Source organism: Antechinus flavipes, chromosome 4 (genome assembly GCF_016432865.1).
Source record: "Antechinus flavipes isolate AdamAnt ecotype Samford, QLD, Australia chromosome 4, AdamAnt_v2, whole genome shotgun sequence".
In the NCBI taxonomy this organism is placed as follows: Eukaryota; Metazoa; Chordata; class Mammalia; order Dasyuromorphia; family Dasyuridae; genus Antechinus; species Antechinus flavipes.
Genome location: NC_067401.1, coordinates 132,039,910 through 132,055,781, shown reverse-complemented (window position 1 = coordinate 132,055,781; position 15,872 = coordinate 132,039,910). Strand labels below are relative to the sequence as shown.

Sequence of the window (15,872 nt, the reverse complement as noted above, 5' to 3'; positions counted from 1 at the left end):
AGAATGATGAATGTTCGTTATGTATCTGGCCCTCTGGTGACTTTTTGTGTCAGTTGATAAAGTCATCTCATCCCCCTTCATGGGCTAAGTACCTTCAGTCCATGTGCCTGATGAATCAAAGCAATGTAAGGAAACACACACACACACACACAAAGTATAATGCCCTGATCTCCCCAGTTTACTATGAGCTAGGAATGATTCTGGTTAGCCCTGAAGCATCTGGTTCTAGCTATGGCCCTTCTCTTTTCTCAGTTTTGCTCTTTTCTACCTTTCTAAGGATCATCCAATGAATAGGGTTACAGATTCCAACAAAGTACTCAGAAGCCAAGTTCTAGTTTGCAATAGAAAGCTTTATTAGGAAACAAAAGTTGGGCAGAGAGTAAAACATCTCACAATTCTGCACAGAAATGTGGGTCAAGGGGAGTTCAGGGTAAACAATGGAGCAGGCAGACAGGCAGACAAGGATCCCTCTGTGGGGATCCTCAGCCACCACAGGATACTATTCCCAATGTTCTCAGTATTGTCTGCTGGTCCTGAATTCCAAATGGAATGCTATTACCTCCTCCAGGGACTGCCCAGAAGTAGCTCAAATGGAGGTAAATGAGGAATTTCTCAAGGAGTTTAATATCTCTTCTGGGACACTGGAAAAGGATAGAAAGAAAATGGTTAAGGAAAAAGAAAAGAATTGTTCTGGGTTCTTCCAGGACCCAACAAGTGGCTATGAGGGCAGGGAGAGGGTAGGGGACTTCCGAGGAGGGAAGGAAGATGACCAGGAGAAGTTTAGAAGAGGCAAAGAGGTTCACAAAAGGTTGGTAGGCAGCAAGAAAGCTCACCAGGAGATCTAGTATTTAGAATCAAAAAGGACCTTGGAGATAATTTGGTCCAAGCATCATTTTACAAATGAGTCCCAGAAAGATGGAGTCATTTATCTAAGCACAGAGAGGGCAGAATGACTGGCTAGGAGACTTTCAGAAGTAGGATGCACAGAGGTTAGCAAAAAGATCACTTCACCCTGGCCCAACTAACTAGAAAGGGCACAAAACTTTTTTTTTAAGTCCTTTTAATTCTGGTAACCATTCTTACCTTATGAATCATCACTGCCAGTCTAGGATTGGAAAATGGAAGAGCCAGATTGGGAGGACTTGACACCTCCAGAGCCGCTACCACCTCTGCTTCCGCTGCCACTCTCGCCACCATATCCACCTCCACTTCCACCACTGCTGCCACCTTTGCTTCCACTTCCACTTCCGCTTCCTCCACCATACCCACTGCCACCTCTTCCTCCACTGCCACTTTCGCCACCATATCCACCTCCACTGCCTCCACTTCCACTTCCGCTTCCTCCGCCATACCCACTGCCACCTCTTCCTCCACTGCCACTCTCGCCACCATATCCACCTCCACTGCCTCCACTTCCACTTCCACCACCATATCCACCTCCACTGCCTCCACTTCCGCTTCCACCACCATATCCACCTCCACTGCCTCCGCTTCCGCTTCCACCACCATATCCACCTCCACTGCCTCCGCTTCCGCTTCCACCACCATATCCACCTCCACTGCCTCCACTTCCACCACCATAACCACTGCCCCCTCTGCCTCCACTGCCCCCTCTGCCTCCTTGTCTCCTTCCAGATCCAGAACCTGAGTCACTAAAGAGAAAAAGAGAAAATACTGGTGAGTTTATGAATGAGACCTTCCTGTAGGAGAGAACTAGAGCTATGTATGGCATGGTCCATGAGCCCCAGTGATTCTCCCTACCTACAAGTTTCTTGATTTTAGCATCATGGGAACTAGGGCTGAAGTGCATTCAATGGTCAGTTCTTCTCATATGGATGGAAAGGAGTCATAAATTGGGACCAGTTAGATGAGACTCCTCTCAGATGAAAAAGACACACTAAGATCTCTTAAGTTTTCTTCTAATGCTAAAGGCCATGAAATCTTTCAAACTATGGTTTTCTCTCCCAGTGTTATGTCCCGTTTTCCCCAGAGAGCCCATCTGACCAGAAACAATGAGTCTTGAAGGATGGGAACAAACCCCTAACACTTTATTCTTTCCAGCCACCTAGCATCCTGAGGATCTTCCTTTCTTAGGGATAGTAAGAGAGGGAGGAGTAAAGAAATAGAATTTGTTCTGAACCACATACAAATCTTGCTGTCCTTCCTCCAGTAGATTCCGGTAGGTAGCAATTTCTTTCTCTAGTCGTGTCTTGACATCCAGCAGGTTACTGTATTCCTGGTTCTGACATTCTATCTCTCCTCGAATCTCACTCAGCTGGGCTTCCATTTCACTGATCTGGGCCTGGATCTGGGCTAGCTGGCTACAGTATTGCCCCTTCATATCCTCCAGAGTCTTCTCCAGGGCAGATTTCTAGAAAATGGAAAGGAGCCCTAATTATCAGTGGGAAGGTGAGGTAGATAGGATGGTAGAGGGATTAATGGGAGGTCAGGGCAGCATCCATTGGGATTTCAGGACAAAAAAACAAGAGCCAAAGGCACTGTTTACACCTGGTTTGAAGATGAATGTGCTTAGCCACCTCCCCTGATATCTAAGGATTGGTCATTCCTCCTTCCCAAGTTCTCTCAGGGATTAGGTTTAAAACTACTTACCATGCTGAGTTGGGACTGTAATTCTATCTCCAGGCTCTGGAAGTTATGTCGGGCTTCAGTCAATTCCTTGTTGCTGCTCTCTATCTGTTGGCTGCTGGTTGTCACTTCCTGGCTTATTTGAGTCATCTGTAAAATCCAAAGTTTAATGGAAACCATTCTTCTCAGTCACTGACTTCAAGTCCAGGATTGTGCCAAGGCTAGAGTAACCATAGCTAGAGCTAAGACCAGACTGGAAAGCCACTGAAGGGAGAGAAGGAGGGAACATCTCTTCTGAGCTGTTTCCCGATTAAAATATCTAAAATTCTACAGGAAAGAAGCATAGTATAGAAAGGGAAGGAGAGCTAGCCATCCTAGGAATCAAGAAGACCTGGGTATAAGTTTCTCCTTGACACATATAACTGGCTGCATTGTCCTGAGCAAGTCACCTAGCAGGAAAGTCTTAAGACAATAATAATAATAATAATAATAATAATAATTTATGTGAATCATCCTAAATGTTTCAGTGCAGTTTTAAACTAATAAAGCTTAAGACAGTACTAAGGCTTATGGGAAACCTTGAAGAGCACTTTTTTCCCAAAGCACTTTATTTACATTAATGTCATTTGATCCTCAAAATAACCCTATGAATTAAGGGCTACAGTTATTGTTATTCCTATTTTGCAAATAAGGGTAATATGTATTATTATCTTAACATTTCCAACAAACTGGAGCTGAGAGAGGTTAAGTGATTAAGCATCAAGTGTTAATTAAGCTAACAATAATTAAATTGATAAATGTCAGAAACAAGATACAAACTCAGAACTTTCTGATTACAAGTCATGCTTGCTCTTTTAATTGCTCAGTTACAAAAGAGCTGCCTGTTACAAAAGAGGGATAGACTTTAGTTTCCCTTTAAAAAAAAAAAAAAGAAAGAAAATAAAAATAATCATGGTGGGAGGTACATAAAGAAGGGCAAGGGAGAGCGAGGAGAAGGAGGAAGAAGAAAAAAAGGAGGAAGATGAGAAGGAAAAAGAATAGGAGGAGCTAGCACTTATATAATCCTTTAAGTTTTGCAAAGCACTTTACATATGTTGTCTCATTTGAACCTCACAACAACTGTGGGAAATAAGTGCTACTATTATCCCCATTTTACAAAAGAGGAAACTGAGGGCAAAATCCTGCCCAGGTCCAGCCTCAGAAATGCCCAAGCACAATCCTGTCCAACTTTCTCAGCCTAGGTTTGACATTCCAGCATCATGGATCACTCACCTGGGACTCAAACCGACTCTCAATATCTTTGCGGTTCTTTGATACAAGATCCTCATATTTTTCACGCATTTCATTCAGGGTCTGGGTCAGATCCACACCAGGAGTAGCGTTCATTTCTACACTGACATCACCACTATTCTGTCCAGTTAATCCATTCATCTCCTGTAAGGAAAGAAGAAAGATCAGAAAGCAGGTTGAGTAGTTTGAAAAGGACAGAGAAACACTAATTGCCTTTCTTGCTCCTTTAACTCTTCCCATTTTTATCAATTATCAACAGAGAATATCATAGAACTGGAGAGTCAATGTTCAGTCATGTTAGCTAGGGCAGATCTCGGGAGGTTAGACTGAAGTCTATCTTCTCCACCTATTTTGTCTAAAAACTCTACCTGGGGGGAGAAAGATACCGAAACTCCTTGGTTTTGAGATTGTTGAGTCCTTCCTAGGTCAGTCTCCATGTTCTCCTATTCTTTCCCCTTTCCCATAAATCCTGCTTGCTTAGCTCATCATGCTTCTGGGAGCCAGAGAGCCTACCTCTTCATGGTTCTTCTTGAGGGATTGCATTTCATCCTGTAGAGTTTCATATTGCATCTCAAGGTCAGCCTTTTGCAAGGTCAGATCATCCAGTACAGAGCGCAATCCATTGCAATCTGCTTCCACTCCTTGTCTTAGGTTCATCTCCATCTCATACCTGCAGCACAGGTGGGGAAGGTGAGCAAAACAGGGCTCAAGTAGGTTAAAGTGGAGCAAAAAGGACAGAGACCTCCACTTCAAAGATTGGGGGACACTATGGAAAGAGGAGATTCCTGCTTCTTGGTGGCCTTCCCTTTCTAGAATCATCTCTGTTTTTTTTTTTAACCTTTAAAGAAAAATCCCAGAAGAAAAAAGATCATGTTGAGAGTCACATAAAGAAGGAAGAGGGAGAAAGAAGAAGAAGAGAAAGAGGAGTAGGATGAGTAGGAGGAAGAAGAATAAAAGAAAAGGGAAGAGGTAAAGAAAGAGGGAGAAAAGCAAGTACTTATACAATCCTTTAAGCTTTGCAAAACACTTTCCATGTTATCTCATTTGATCCTTACAACAACTCTGGGAGGTAGGTGCTATTATTATTCACCATTTTACAAATGAGGAAACTAAGGCTAAAACCAGTTAAATGACTTGTCCAGGGTCACATGGTTAATAAATGAAGTTGGATTTTAACTCAGGTCTTTTTGGTTCCAAATCCAACACTATCTATTACCCATCAAATTCCCCCATTGCAGAGAGAGGTGAACAAGAATCTCACTTCATTCTGAAGTCATCAAGTGTCATGCGGGTGTTGTCCAGATCCAGGATGACTTTGTTGTTGTCTAATGTCTCATTCTGAATCTGAGAAAGAGAGGGGGAGTTAAAGGTCCTTCCTTCCTCTTCTCCCCCATTATATCCCATTCCTGGAAGGGAATAAGAACCCTAGCAGAACTGGAGACTGAGGTCTACAGTTAGTCAAGAGAGTCCAATATCCTGGACTCCTTCTAGTGCTTTCACAGGAAAAGCTCAGGGTAATCAATACCACTAGCTTTCTGGGTTTTGTCTCCTATCTGTACCTGCTCCGGTGTTGCCCCTCAACATTAAAAGAGCCATGTATAGGTCTGGATCTGCTAACTCCTTAAAGGAGAGAAAGATCCTTTTTAAGATATATGTGAATGGAACATTTTCATACCTAGCTACTAAGCTATAGGCTCCAAGCTGCTTGTACAGCCCTCCTTGGATCATACCTATAAGTCCAAATTCATCAGAGTGGGCTTTTTGGTTCTGTTACATGGAAGTGAAGGAGGTGGAGTGAAAAGATAGACTCTGGTTTGTTTCTGAAAAAAAATTCAAGTTTCTGATAGATTAGCTTCCTGGCAATGGTAAATATGGTCATTGTCAAGCCATGGAGCCTTCTCCTATGTGTCAGGTATGAAGAAGAGTGATAAAGCCATGGTCTAAACCTGAATGGTCCAATCCCCTTTTCTTATATATAAACTGAGGCTCAGAACACATGACATTCCCCTTCCTACTTCTGCACTTTGCATTTGCTCTCCCACATGGAATGTATTCTTTGATCTCTACCTCTTATTTTCCTTCAGAACTCCATTCAAACATCATCTTCAACATAAAGTTTTTCCTGCTATTTTGAGCTGCTATGCTAGTCCCTTCACCTCCAAAGTTTCCCTTGTAACTTTGTAATATATTTTGCATGAATTTATGTCCTCCTCCAAAAGAATGCAAACTCCTTGAGGAGAAGATAAAGTTTTCTCCTTGAATTTGCATCTCTAGTACCTAACAGTATGACACAGTAGATGCTGAATAAATGCTTCTTGATTAATTAACAAGCAACAGATACTCTCTATAAAGGTCCCTAAAAAATTCTACCTTTCCCCTATACTTTCTGAAAGCACAATGCTCACTTATCCTTTTCTTTCTAGTGACCATCTTCTCAGAGAACTACTATGGCAGCTACCTACTGAAACCTTCACCTCTAGAGTTGTTAGTCTCCTTACCTCAAAGTGATACATGTGAGTGCAAAGAAAAGGAGACATCATTTCCCACTCACCTGGTCCTTGAGATCATTAATGGTGTCATAGAATTGAGAATAGTCCTTTCTGGCTGACTGAGGACCATGGGTGTCATACCAATTCCGAATCTTAGCCTCCAGGTCACCATTGCTATCCTCCAAGGAACGCACCTTGTCCAGGTAGGAAGCCAGTCGATCATTGAGGTTTTGCATAGTAACCTTCTCTCCACCATTCAAGAGACCATCACCTCCTCCTGCACCACCACCATACCCCCCCATGCCACTGCTCCCCATACCGCCTCCTAGGCCACCACCAAAACCCCCTGTGCCACTACCAAAACCCCCTGTGCTACCTCCAAAGCCCCCCATGCTACTGCTCCCCATGCCACCACCAAAGCCTCCATAAGAGCCACTGCTAAAGCCCCCAGAACTCCCACCATAGCCTTTGGACATACCATATCCACTACTTGAGTGACTTCCATAGCTAGAGCCCCCCATACCACCACCATAGCCACCCCCAAAACTGGAGCTGCTTCCACTCCGCATGCCACAGGATCCCCCACCACTGCCACCACCACTGCCATAATTGCTGCCAGAAGAAAATCTTCCTCCTCCTCCCATCCCAGAAGATCCATATCGGCTTGAAGAAGATCGCATGCTGTAGCTTCCCCCTCCAGAACCTCTCATGCTTCCTCCTCCCCCACCGCTGCGGGATTGCAAGGAGTAGGATGAACTTTGTCTACAACTCATGATGCCTGCCACTAAGCTTGTGGAATACTTCTGGAGCTGCTTCCAGAATGGAAAGTACAAAGCTGCGGTCCCCTGACTTTTTATTTATACCATCAATAGTAGGTGGCACCAGCAGGGTGTTTCCCCTTCCCATGTCTGCCTCCCTCTCCCTGCCAAAAACATTCAAGCACAGCAAAATAAGTTTGGGATGTGGGAGCCAGCTGGAGCCCCAGGCAGAGCGTCCTGTGTCAGCCCAGGCCCCTGGCTTAACCTACTCTATTCTATTGTGTGGGGTTAGCTGACAGATAGGCTGTCAGGGGCACCATAAATCATATCTGTTGCCAGGGTAAAATAGGGAGATGGAAAAGGAAAGGAAAAGTAGAAAGATGACCTAAATCCCGGGATTCCCTTTCACCCTGGTCTTGGAACAGAGTACACTTGAGATTCATGGTCTTGACTAAGAATTCCTATGGTCCCAAGACTGGCTCTCTGGGTTCATCAGCTCAGTTGCCATGCCAATTGCCCCTTGAAACAGATGCTTTTCCTCATCTTCCCATTGTCCGTAGTCTCTGTAGACACATTAAATAATTAGAGAGAAGGCTATCAGGAAACCCAACCCTCAGTGAGGAGAGATACAATTTATCCAGTTTCACTTTAGAAATGGTACAATTTTACTAAGGCTAATATTCTATATTGATCCTTGCCCTCTCTACCTCCCAGCATTGTTGGGGGTTGTCTTTGTAGAGTACTTTCAGTCACATCAGACTCCTTGTGGTCTCATTTGAGATTTTCTTGGCAAAGATACTGGAATGGTTTGTCATTTCCTTCTCCAGCTTATTTGACAGATGAGGAAACTGAGGCAAACATAAAGTTACGTGCTCAGGATCACACAGTATCTGAGGCTGGATTTCAACTCATGAAATAAGTCTATGTAATTCTAGTCCCAGTTCTCTATCCACTGAGCTGCTCCTTGTTGTGGGAAGCTCTGCCCAACATAACATAGCACCTGATTTAGAGGCAGAATATGGGTCTGAATCCTGACTTGGCTACTTACTCCATGTATGACCTTCAACAAGACACTCACTCTTCCTGAGCATCAATTTCATTGTCTGCAAAATAATATAATGATAATTATATCATTATATATGGTACTTTAAAGTTTGTAAAGTACTTTACAAATAAAATCTCCTTTAATCCTCAAAACCCCTCTGGGAAGTAGTACAAATAAAAGATAACTGATTTGTCCACTATCACACAGCATGTAAGTATCTGAGACTGGATTTGAACTTGGGTCTTCTTGACTCTGAATCCTACACTCTCTTCCTGGGTCCTCTTTAATAAGGGGCTAAGTTAGATAATCCTTTCCAACTCTTAATCCCATGATGTTTATGAAATGTCACTGGTTTTGCAAAACCTTTGAAAGAGATTATGAATAGGGGAAGCTGGATGGCATGGTAGATAAAATGGTAAGTAGCTTTGGAGTCAGCAGGAACTGAGTTCAAATCTGATTTCAGAAACTTAACACTCACTAGCTGTGTGCTCTGGGCATGACACTTAACTCCAATTGCCTTGCACAGAGAGAGGAGCAGAGAGGGAGAGAGGAAAGGGATGAATTCAATTCCTATGATATACTGATAAAAGTCATGCTGTTGTTCAATCATGTCTGACTCTTCATGACTCCATTTATGTTTTCTTGGCAAAAGGTAATTTGTCTTTTCTTTTTTTTTCTTTTTGAAACAATTAGAGTAAAGTGACATGTCCCTAGGCACACAACTAGTAAGTGTCTAAGATCACATTTGAACTCATTCCCTTCTGACTCCAAACTATTGGCTATACCACTACTACTCATTATTTTCTTCTCCAGCTTATTTTGAGGAAACTGAGGCAAATAGGGTTAATTGACTTGCCTAGCATCACATAGCTAGTAAGTGTCTGAGGCCAGATTTGAACTCAGAAAGATGAGTCTTCCTCACTTCAATCCTGGCACTCTATACTCCAAGATAAGTATATAAGAAGAGTATAAAGTATCAGGAGAGCTGATGAAGACATTATTCTCAATTGAGGAAATCAAGGCAGGTCTCATGGAGACCAGTGCAATATTTGCAAAAGCAAGATGGAACTCCTTATACTTTGGGCATGCTAGAATGCCAAGCATAGGAACCAGCATGAATAAAGTCACATGTTCTGCATTGGAATGGCCATTAGAAGAGTTTGATTAGAATCTACCAGTTAAGGCTGGAAAGGATCAAAAAGCTAGAAAGGGACCTCAGATGCCTTCTTGTCCCACTTCCTTAGTTTACAGTTGAAAAAACTGAAGCTCAATAAGTTGGAGTGGCTTGCCCAAGTCTCACACAAGTAAGCATCAGAAGCAAAATTTGAACTGAGGAGTTCTGACTTCCTGACACTATACTGGACTCCCCAAGGTAGGCCCAAACCAGAATGTCATTTCTACCTCCACTACATCTCCAAAAGGATACCTTTTCTTTATTCCCACAGCCATCTTCCTTAATTTAGATCCTTACCATCCATCTCTTGAAGTACTGTAAAATCCTCTCAATTTGTCTCTCTGCCTCAAAAAATCTCCCCATTTTCAAATTCCATTCTTTACACTAGCTACACAACTGATTTTCTTAAATTCAAGACTTTGTCACTCTTCTCCTCAAGAAACTACAATGACTACATATTTCCTGTATGATCAAATATAAACTTTTCATTTTCATATTTAAAGCCATTTATAACTTGATCCAACCTGTCTTTAGATTTATTGTGTGTGACTCCATACACACATAATGTGGCCCAGCCAAATTGTTCTTCTTAACATTCTTTATACATAATACTCTATCTCCCATCTCTGCTCAGATTTACACTGGCTATACTCCATGCTTAGAACACACCCTCTCCTCACCTCTGTCTCTCAGAATTTCTTGTTTTCTTTAAGGTTCAACTCAAGCATCACCTTCTAACTGAGTCCTGGTTCTCCCCCGAAGTTATCTTGTATCTATTTTTATATATCCACATGTATATGTTGGCCCTTCCCCATCTTTCCAACCTTCTCTGCTAGAGTGTAAACCCCCTAAAGGTAGGGTCAATTTTCATTTTTGTCCTTTTATCTTCAGAACTTATCACATTTCTAGAATAAATTGAAAACTTATTGATTAGTTGATTGATTGATTGAAAATTTTTGAAGGCCATACTAAGAAGTTTGATCTTTATTCATTAGGCAATAAAGTGCTATAGATGGTCATGAGCAATGGAGTAACATAATAAGAATGCATACCAGGAAGACCAGTCTGAGTCCAGGACTAATTGTCAATGACAAAAACTAGACTGGCTGGTACAGAGATTCTTGCCTCCACTAAAGTTCCTTGACTCAGTTGCAAACATGATTTTCCTAAAAAGACATCTGCTATAGTCATTCTCAACCCTTCTCAATAAACTCTCTATTATTCTGGGATTACTTACAAACTATAATTTACTACCTGGTCTTCACAAAACAGTCTAATACAACTTTTGTTACACATTTCTCCATTTTTATGGTTCACTAAAATTGTCTTGCTCTCTGTTCTTTACACACAACATTCCATTTTTTTAATGTTAGTGCCTTTCTACCAGATATCTCCCAAGCATAGAATCCAATCCCTCTTCACCTCCAGTTTTTGGAAACCCTAGTTTCTTTCAAGTCTCAGTTCAAATTCCACTTTCTATAAGGACTTTCATAAGGACCCCCAGCTGCTTGTGACTTCCTTACATGGTTGTCTTATATTTGTGTGTGGCGTGCCTATATACATGTATATCAATCAACCTCTATTAAAATATGCTTCTTGAGACTTACATAAACTGATGCTAAGTGAAATGAGCAGAACCAGGAGATCATTATACTCAGCAACAACAAAACTAAATGATAATCAATTCTGATGGACGTGGCTCTCTTCAGCAATGAGATGATTCAAACCAGTTCCAACTGTTCAGTAATGAAGAGAACCATCTACACCCAGAGAGAGGACTGTGGGAACTGAGTGTGGACCACAACATAGCATTTTCACTCTTTTTATTGATGCTTGCTTGCATTTTATTTTGCTTCTCTTTTTGTCTGGTTTGATTTGATTTTTCTTGTGCTGCAAGATAATTGTATAAATATGTATGCATACATTGGATTTAACATATATTTCTACCATGTTTAACATGTATTGGACTGCTTCCCATCTAGGGGAGGGTGTGGGGGAAGGGGGAATTGGAACACAAGGTTTTGCAAGGACTAATGTTGAAGAATTATCCATGCATATGTTTTGAAAAATAAAAAGCTTTAATAAAGAAAAAAAGTATGCTCCTTATGAACAGAAACTGTTTCATTTTACTCTTTTTTTAAATCCAGCACCTTGAACAGTACCTGGCACATAGTGGATGTCTAATAAATAGTTGTTGATTGACTGATGGTTTGAGTCAAAGGTAATTACAAAAATGACTCTGATTGTGTGTGCCACTGACAATTATCAGGATGTCAAGATGCAGAACAGGATTTGACAGTAAAGGAGGGAACACTCTATCCTGAGGTGCCCTGGGACATCCAGTTAAAGCTATATGTTGTAGAGAAAAATCGGTCCAGCTAGAGGTGTACTGAAACCAGATACAGGCAGTTTAGGAGAACTAATTGTTAAATTTTCAGCATGAGCATTTATACTTTGCAAATTGACCTTGGTGCTGTATGGATGTTAATCCATGCTAATATGAAATATGTGAAATCCATTTTGCATGAGTTCACATGGATAATGGGTATCATATTACTTGCCTTCTCAATGGATGAGGGAAGGAAGGGAGAGAATTTGAAACTCAAATATAGAACAAATGTTTAAAAGAATTTTAAAGGAAAAAAAGACATTATCCTTATTACTCGCAGCTCATCAACATCTTGATATTGTCTGCTCCTCAGATTAGAGGGCTGAAGTATCAAACAAAGTACTCTCTCCATTTAATAATGTATCCCAGATCAACCATTTCTTCATTCCTTACCTATCTGCCCTCCATCATGTCTCCATGAAGGATACCTACTTACTTTCTCTTCTCCAGCTTTTCTCTGTGTATTTGTCTTCTCCCATTGAACTTGTAAGCTTCTTTTATTTTTATGTGTGTGTTTTTAAACAGTTCTCATTTTTTAATTAAAACTTTTTATTTACAAAATACATGCATGGGTAATTTTTCAACATTGAATCTTGCAAAGCCTTCTGTTCCAAATTATTCCCTCCTTCCTCCCACTCCTTACCCCAGATGGAAAATAGTCCAATACATGTTAAATATGTTAAAATATAGGCTAAATCCAATATATGTATTCATATTTATGCAGTTATCTTGCTGCACAAGAAAAATCAGATCAAGAAGGGAAAAAACTAGGAAAGAAAACAAAATATAAGCAAACAACAACAGAAAGAATGAGACTGCTATGTTGTGGTCCACACTCAGCTCCCACTGTCCTCTCTCTGGATGTAAATGACTCTATCAGATGTATCAAATCATTGAACAATTGGAATTATTTTGAATCATCTCATTGTTGAAAAGAGCCACGTCCATCAGAATTGATCATCATATAGTCTTGCTGTTGTCATGTGTAATGATGCCCTGGTTTTGCTCATTTTACTCAGCATCAGTTCATGTAAGTCTCTCCAGGCCTCTCTGAAATCATCCGTTGGTTGTTTCTTACAGAAAAATAACATTCCATTACATTCATATACCATAACTTATTCAGCCATTCTCCAATTGATGAGCATCCACTCAGTTTCCAGTTTCTTGCCACTACAAAAAGGGCTGCCACAAACATTTTTGCACATGTGGGTCCTTTTCCCTTCTTTAAGATCTCCTTGGTCTTTAGGCCCAGTAGAAACACTGTTGGATCAAAGGGTATGCACAGTTTGATAACTTTTTGAGCATAGTTCCAGATTGCTCTCCAGAATGGCTGGATCTATTCACAGTTCCACCAACAATGTATCAGTGTCCCAGTTTTCCCACATCCCTCCAACATTTCTCATTATCTTTTTCTGTCATCTTAGCCAATCTGACAGGTATGTAGTGGTATCTTAGAATTGTCTTAATTTGCATTTCTTTGATCAATAGTGATTCAGAGTACCTTTTCATATGACTTGTAAGCTTCTTAAAAACAGATTTTTTTTTTATTTGTAACACTTAGCACAGCATCTAGGATACAGTAGTTACTTAATAAATATTTATTTATTCCCACATTCTATGATGTAATCAAACAGGTCTTTTCTTTATTCTTCACATACAACACTCAATCTCCTGCCTCCATGCCTTTGTACTTTCTGTCTCCCTCACCTGGAATTCATTTATTTCTCATCTCTGTCTCACAGAATGCCCCTTCTCATTTAAAATAAAGTTTAAGCTCCATCATCTACACAAAGCCTTTTCCTGATTCTGACTACCCCTACTGTTAGTGTCCTTCTCCAATCAACGTGTATGTTTATTTTTACTTTAAATAAGTTATTTGACCTCTCTGAGCCAATTTCATTCCTCTACGCAGCATTGGGATTGGATTCTATTCTGGTCACATTTTGAGATTCTAAGGAACATAGACATGACTTTATACTAATGTGATCTAACCACAGAGTTTATTGTATCATTTACAAGTCACAAGGATTGTAACCTTATAGAAACCCATATAGAAAGTATTCAAAAAGACATGTACACTCCTGCCTCACCACCCTCCTGAATTCCTAATCTAGCCTGATTCATAAAAGTGCTGTTACATACTCATGTAGTGATATCACAGACAACAAACTCAGTTCAAGGCAAACAACTAATTCTGGATAGCACACAATTGTCAGGGACTAGAGATTTAACAATGGGATAACAAAGAGTGCTGGATGCATCAGTCTATGACAGGGTTCCTTTACCTAGAGACCATGAACTCAATTTTTTAAAAAATATGTTAAATAACTGTATTTTAATATATTTACATATGTTATTGTCCAGCCATGTCTAACTCTTCACGACCCCATTTGGGTCTTTCTTGGCAAAAATACTAGAATGGCTGACCATCTCCTTCTCCAGCTTATTTTACAGATGAGGAAACTTAAGCAAGCAGGGTTAAGTGACTTGTCCAGGATCCCATAGCTAGCAAGTGTCTGAAGATAGATTTGAACTCATGATAATAGTCTTTCCGACTCCAGGCCTGGTACTCTATCCACTGTGCCTTCTAACTATCCTTATATTTATAGAGAGAATTAATATTTTTAATGTGATTTCCTTTGCAATCCTATGGGTTTTTTTCATTTAAAAATATCATTCTGAGAAGGGATCTATAGGTTTCATCATTGCCAAAAGGTCCACAATGCAACAACAACAACAAAAAAAGAATTCAAAATCCCAGTTAGCCAACAAGACTTCAGTCGAGTTGGGGTAGGTCAAAAAAAGCAATGCATAAGAACAAAGAATTCTTTTGTCAGGGGCTTCACTGATGGATATCAGCCATTTCTACTTCCATGTTCTCTCTTCTCTAGGTGAAAGATCATGAGATCATAAATTTACGTCTGGAAGAATCCTCACTGACCATTGGGGCCAACTCTTTCATCCTATAGGCCAGGAAAAGACCAAGAGAATTTAAGTGGTTGCCAAGAGAAGTCAAGAAGCTTGCCCAAACCTATATCCTAAAGAGATCTTAAAGGAAGGAAAGGGACCTACGTGTACAAAAATTTTTGTAGCAGCCCTTTTCATAGTGGCTAGAAACTGAAAAATGAGTGGATGTCCATCAGTTGGAGAATGACTGAATAAGTTATGGATGTTATAGAATATTATTGTTCTATATGAAATGATCAGCAGGATGATTTCAGAGAGGACTGAGAGACCTACATGAATTGATACTAGGTGAAATGAGCAGAACCAGGAGATCATTATACATGTCAACAAGAAAACTATACGATGAACAATTCTGGTGGATGTGACTGTTTCTAACAATAAGATGATTGAGGCCAGTTCCAGTGATCTTGTATTGAAAAGTGCCATCTACACCCAGAGAGAGAACTGAGAACTGAGTGTGGTTTATAACATAGCATTTCACTCTTTTTGTTGTTGTTTGCTTGCATTTTATTTTGCTTCTCTTTTTTTCTGATTTGATTTGCTTTTTCTTGTGCAGCAAGATAATTGTATAAATATGTTTACATATATTGTATTTAACATATATTTTAACATGTATAACATATATAGGATTACTTGCCATCTAGGAGAGGGGGTGGGAAGAGGGAGGGGAAATTTTGGAGCACAAGGTTTTGCAAGGGTCAATGTTGAAAAATTATCCCTATATATGTTTTGAAAATAAAAAGCTTTAATTTAAAAAAGAAGAAGAAGCAGCTTACCCACACTCTCAGAGGTAGAACCAAGCAGAATCAAGATTTGAATACAGAGCTTCTTATTTCTACTAATTTATCTAGCACTTTATACAGTGCCTAGGACATAAGTCCTATATAAATGCTTATTGATCCAACTTAACTCTGTTGTCTCCTGATCTAACAAGTTTGCCTAAGACTAAATGATCTCTAAATTTCCTTCAGGATCTAAGTTCTAAGGTTATATTTTCCTGTGTGAGAATCAAGGGACAAAAGAAGCAATGGAGAAGGGAGAAGATGATGGTAAAAAGGCACCATCTAGCCTTTCAATGCCAATTATCCTCTGTCTGCTCTGCTAACCCCTTCCTTAAGAGACTATCTGCCTCAGCTAATTGTGAGAATTAGTTAGGTGCCTTGAGTCAATGGCC

General features: G+C 40.3%; 1 protein-coding gene across 1 annotated transcript; it reads right to left on the bottom strand.

The window, feature by feature from the left end:
• Positions 1 to 349: 349 nt before the first annotated feature.
• KRT9 (keratin 9) lies at positions 350 to 7,671 on the bottom strand. The gene is made up of 8 exons (XM_051992098.1): positions 6,428 to 7,671; positions 5,138 to 5,220; positions 4,390 to 4,546; positions 3,859 to 4,020; positions 2,611 to 2,736; positions 2,148 to 2,371; positions 1,084 to 1,652; positions 350 to 641 (listed from the first exon to the last, which is right to left on the bottom strand). Exons 1-7 carry the CDS (start codon positions 7,136 to 7,138, stop codon positions 1,106 to 1,108), a joined length of 2,010 nt encoding a protein of 669 aa, XP_051848058.1. The 5' UTR covers positions 7,139 to 7,671; the 3' UTR covers positions 350 to 641; positions 1,084 to 1,105.
• Positions 7,672 to 15,872: the final 8,201 nt, after the last annotated feature.

Bases quoted from the DNA above. Each gene is read 5' to 3' on its own strand.
- KRT9 (XM_051992098.1), bottom strand. From the start codon at position 7,138: ATGAGTTGTAGACAAAGTTCATCCTACTCCTTGCAATCCCGCAGCGGT. The intron at 5,221-6,427 runs GTGAGTGGGAAA...TCTCTTTCTCAG, and splicing joins TTAATGATCTCAAGGACCAG to ATTCAGAATGAGACATTAGA. The intron at 4,547-5,137 runs GTGAGATTCTTG...CCTGTGCTGCAG, and splicing joins CTTGATGACTTCAGAATGAA to GTATGAGATGGAGATGAACC.